Source organism: Myotis davidii, unplaced genomic scaffold (assembly GCF_000327345.1).
Source record: "Myotis davidii unplaced genomic scaffold, ASM32734v1 scaffold151, whole genome shotgun sequence".
In the NCBI taxonomy this organism is placed as follows: Eukaryota; Metazoa; Chordata; class Mammalia; order Chiroptera; family Vespertilionidae; genus Myotis; species Myotis davidii.
Window position 1 is genome coordinate 2,806,894 of NW_006285248.1, and position 5,474 is coordinate 2,812,367.

Genomic DNA, 5,474 nt, shown 5'->3' on the forward strand with positions numbered 1-5,474 from the left:
ACCGGGCCTCTAGTATCTTTTTGAATTAGTGTTTTTGTTTTCTTTGGATAAATACCCAGAAGGGTAATTTCTGGGTTATATGGTACTTCTGGTTTTATTTTTTGAGGAGTCTCCATACTGTTTTCCATAGTGACTGCACCAATTTGCAGTCTTACTAACAGTGCACCAGAGTTCTCTTTTCTCCACACCCTCACCAACACATGTTATTTGTTGACTTTTTGATAATAGCCATTTTGACTATTATAAAGTGGTATGTCGTCGTGGTTTTGATTTGTATTTCCCTGATGATTAGTGATGAGCATCTTTTGATGTCTGTTGGCCATTTGTATGTCTTCTTTGGAAAAATCTTCTTTCATGTCCTCTGCCCATATTTTTTATTGGATTGTTTATTTTTTTATTATTGAGTTTCATGAGTTTCTTATGTATTTTGGATATCAGTCCCTTATCCAGCCTATCTGAGCTGTAACTCCTAAAGTTACTTTATAATAAAATTTCAAGTGGCCTTCATAGTAGTTGAGAAGTGGTTATTTTAAATGTCAGTTTTTTTTTTTTCTCCACCTTGGTTCTATAGGGTACCAGCAATACCTTCTTTTGAGACACCTAGTAATAGAAAATAATTTTGATCTTCTCTTAAGTGTGGAAGTTAAAGTATTGGAGGCTAGCCAAAAGGTTCCTAAGCGTTTATTTGATAATAGTTTGTTTGAAACCAAAGCTTTGGAATTTTAGTAAGAGACCAAAGGCCAGTAAATTATCTTTTTGTTGAATTAGTAGCTTAATTGAAGAACACAGGCTACAGAGTGAAAGGATTTGGTTCATCTTTGTAGTGTGGCTTATTTCAGGTGGTGCTTTAAGATTTTGGGCAGCCTGGCCGGTGTTGTTCAATGGTTAGCATTGGCCCATGAACTAGGGAGTCAGGGTTTGATTCCCCTTCAGGGCACATGCCCAGATTGTGGCTCCATCCCCAGCAGGGGGCATGCAGGAGGCAGCCAATCAATGATTCTTTCTCATCATTGATGTTTCTATTTCTCTCTCTTCCTTCCTCTCTGAAATCAATAAAAATATATTTAAAAAATATTTTGGGCATCAGAGCAAGTTTCAAGGCTATTGGGATGACAGCACAGCAGTGTGTTTGCATCCTGTGTTCTGCTCACTTGGATGTTCTTTCAAGAGTCCTGTAAGGATTTAAGAATGAGTACCTTAATTTTTCTGAAACCACAGGGGACTTAAGTTTCTACATAAGGCAAGTAATTTAAAATGCATGGGATGAATCTAAGCACCGCGCAGATTAGTTAGTTCTGCTTTGTGAAGAGCAAAGTTACAGTAGAGGGCTGACCAAGAGAGGAAAGTGTCTTAAGTTCACAAAGATTTTCTTAAAGGAATGATTTCAGTATTTCAGTGATCTAAAGGAGAAATGGAAGTAAACTCTTTGTAGAATGGCATCTGGTTTAAGAAGTACTGTACTACTGTTTGTATGTGTCATGCCATCCTTATGATTAGAGAGAGAAATGGGAATGAATAAAGGTCTAGAAATTATAGAAAGACAAATGGTGTGTTTTGCTGGTTGAGTTTTTTTGGGTATGTCTAGGTTGCAACTTAAATCTTATTTTAACAAAATGCTTAATAGTGTGTTGCTTTTTCTTTTTAGGTATTGCATTCTCAGTCTCGACATGTTGAAGTCAGAATGGCCTGTATTCACTATCTTCGAGAGAACAGAGAGAAATTTGAAGCGGTAATTTGTAATTTTAAACGAAATGGTATCTCGACTTGCATTTACAGTTCACCCTTTAGAAGTGGTGTAGTGGGAATTTCACAGGATGGATCTTAATGGGGGTTATGAAAATCCCCCTTATAAAAAAGAATTGCTTTATTGAGTTTAAATCCAATTATATTCTTTTGTGATAGTTTTTATGCCATTTAATGGTATTCATTTATTATTCTGGCATTTAGAAAGCTTCTGTGACAGATAACACACAGCTATGAAGGATAGAGGGTGACTTGGGCAGGATCCTGGCATATTAAGAGTGAGTTTTGTCTGACATAGTCAGGGTAAATGGAGCATTGTGATTAGTAGAGTATTCAGTGATTTGTAACCCCCTATGAATTAAAAAAAAATTCATACTAAGTCTTTTATTTTATCAGAAGGCATGTATATATTTTTAATTTTCAGGTTTCATCGTTGTGAATCATCAGAATACTATAATTATGTAAATATGATTAATAGTTAATAGAATGTTGTAGAATACTGGAATTTTCTCAGTAGTATGTAGTAGGCTGTGAAATATGACAGTCACCTATTTTCATTTTACATTGAAAGCCTTACAAGATTTGCTTAGAATTAAGTCATCTGACAACTTTCAATGGTATTCTCCCCTGTGGACTGCTAAAAGAACGATGGTGTTTTGCAAATGACTCAAATCTGAGAGTTAATAGATAAATGGTTCTTAGTTTGGATATGCTCTTGGGTTGGTTTTCCTATATTCAAGCAAAATATTATTACTGGTAACATTTTTCTGAGTGCTATTTTATCAGATGGACAATAATACATTTCAGGAAAGAGAATTACCTACTTGATCAGGAGATATGAAAACTTGTCTTACAGAAGGAAAACTGGTAGTGAGGCTAGATAGAATATTAGGGTGTGGTGGAGAAGAGAAAGGTAAATGGAGTGGTCTTTAAGTATTTGAAGTTAGTCATTATTATTGACCCCAGAGGGTAAAACTCTCTTGACAATATGGAAATTACTAACACTGGTTGAGCACTTAATATGCTTTGCATATATTTATTTAACCCTTGCAATCTTTTGAGGTTACCAGAAGTTGAAAGTTCTAAAGGGGTAAATTTCACTTTACCATTTCTGTTGGCCAAAATGGGAAAAGGCTGTCATGGGAAGGGGGTGGAGTATTTATTGTTCCTTGTGACTGAGGATGTTCAGTCAAAGTCTAGGTGGATGCTTTCTGATTAGAAAGGAGAGTCTTATATTGGATATAGGCTTGCAGAACACTGCTTGGGTCTCTTCCAACTTCAAATGGTTCTGTGGGATTTTTAAGTCTATAAATAATCACCTAATATAGAACAGTAGCCTCTGATTGGTGGGGTATTTAAAATAGATAGCTATTTTATTGTAATGTGTGTTGAAATCTTAAGATACTTTTTGGAAATTTGATAATATACTGTCTATAAAATAATCTCAGTCTTAAAAAATCCATGGGCATTTAAAAGATTTTTATAGACTTGGTAGTGTACTTTAATGTTTTTAAGTGTATTGCTTTGCAAAATTGACTGGGCCTGTAATTTAAATAAAATTGAATTTGATGTTTCAGATGGTGTTTTAGGGCTTTCGCGATTAAATTAGTATAATCGCTGTTAGAAAAACAAAAAATGTTACCACAGCTTTTTCTTTTTCTTTTTTTTTAAGATTCGTTACTGATTTATATTTTTTATTTTTTTAAATATATTTTATTGATTTTTTACAGAGAAGAAGGGAGAGAGATAGAGAGGTAGAAACATCGATGAAAGAGAAACATCGATCAGCTGCCTCCTGCACATCTCCTACTGGGGATGTGCCCACAACCCAGGTACATGCCCTTGACCGGAATCGAATCTGGGACCTTTCAGTCCGCAGGCCACGCTCTATCCACTGAGCCAAACCGGTTTCGGCCGTTACTGATTTTTAGAGAGGGAGGGAGAAAGAGAGAGAGAGAAACATGTGCCCTGACTGGGAATTAAACCTGCAATCTTTTGGTGCAAGGGATGATGCCCAACCAAACTGAGCCACACCAGCCAGGGCTCACATAGCTTGAATAAACTTTTATTTATTTATTTTCTTAAAAAAATATATTTTGATTTTTTATAGAGAGGAGGGGAGAGGGATAGAGAATTAGAAACATCGATCAGCTGCCTCTTGCACGCCCCCCACTGGGGATGTGCCCGCAACCAAGGTACATGCCCTTGACCAGAATCGAACCTGGGACCCTTGAGTCCGCAGGCTGACTCTCTATCCGCTGAGCCAAACCGGTTAGGGCAATAAACTTTTATTTTTATGTTAAGGTGACAATGAAGCAAAGTGTATTAGAAAAATTTTATTTATTTTTTTCAAAATATCTTTAGCATTATTAATTCTCATCTCTGCTTTTAGTATAACTGACCTAAGGAACAGTGAATATTCATATCTGTATTAGTAAACTAATATGTCTTAGCTAATGTATCTGTCTTTGTTTATTCTCTATATATTGGCCATTTTCAAATTAATCTTAAAATGCTGCTTTTATCCTATCATTTCTCTGTTCATAATGTCACTTGCAGTGACCTTGTATTGCCTTTTCTCCCTCTTCTGAAAGTCCTGTCTGGGCTCACAGCTTTCTATAAACAGATGTCTAGTCTGAGTTCTCTCTCACTCTGCTCTCCCCACGAAAGTGCCCTGTCCCTGCTGACCATGCCACTCCTGTCTGCCCAACACAGTGTCCTCTCTGTTTCCACATGCCATATTGTCCCTGTGTCTGTCCACATTCTGTCCAGGAAACCTTTTCTGACAGTGTTTCCTTCTTTACATTCTTTTTGTGTGTTTATGATCTTCACTTACTGATTTGTATGTATTTTCATAGATTATATATGAGTATATATAATCTATGTATGTAAAAACTCAGTAATTCACAGTAGAGAGTTTAACTGTTGTTTTGATGTATTCCTAATAGACTTTTTTTCCTTTTTCAGTTTATAGAAGGATCATTTGAAGAGTATTTAAAACGTTTGGAAAATCCACAGGTATGCAGTAATCTTTTATCTATTTTTAATATATAAGATTAATATTATAGTGCAATGATGGCGAACCTTTTGAGCTCGGCGTGTCAGCATTTTGAAAAACCCTAACTTAACTCTGGTGCCGTGTCACATATAGAAATTTTTTGATATTTGCAACCATAGTAAAACAAAGACTCATATTTTTGATATTTATTTTATGTATTTAAATGCCATTTAACAAAAGTCAACCAAAAAAATGAGTTCGCGTGTCACCTCTGACACGCATGTCATAGGTTCGCCATCACTGCCCTGGGAGGTAGGGATTATTGGCTTCATTCGACTGATGAGAAAGCTGAAACTTACAGAACCGAAGTGACTCACCAGGTGCCACACCTGGAGTGAGGCAAGATCAGACTTCTCCCCTGTTGCTGACTCTGGGTCAATTGCTTTTTCTAAGATTTCTAAAAAGCTAAGATTCTGGGGCAACCAGTTCAGTTACTTAAATCTTAAATCCCCATGTCTCTGAGTGGCGTCCCTATCCTACCCCTCAGCACCATTGACTGTCTTTGAGCTGAATCTCTGTTTACTGCCACCCCTTATTTCTAGTTCTGCTCATATAGGAGTTTGTCCCTTTAATTTTTTAAAATCATAATCCTGATGATACTAGCCTTTGAGTATTTTCTTTTTTCTTTTTTTTTATTTTTTATTTTTTTTTTTTTGCGAGAGAGAGAAGAATC

General features: G+C 36.1%; 1 protein-coding gene across 1 annotated transcript in view; it reads left to right on the top strand.

Moving 5' to 3' along the window:
- Window positions 1–1,624: 1,624 nt before the first annotated feature.
- The window catches only part of OTUD4 (OTU deubiquitinase 4), a 42,228-nt gene continuing 38,378 nt past the window's right edge, over window positions 1,625–5,474 (top strand). The window contains exons 1-2 of the mRNA XM_015558862.1: window positions 1,625–1,729; window positions 4,711–4,761. Coding sequence (XP_015414348.1) covers window positions 1,682–1,729; window positions 4,711–4,761 — 99 coding nt within the window. The 5' untranslated portion in view covers window positions 1,625–1,681. The remainder of the gene's footprint in view (window positions 1,730–4,710; window positions 4,762–5,474) is intronic.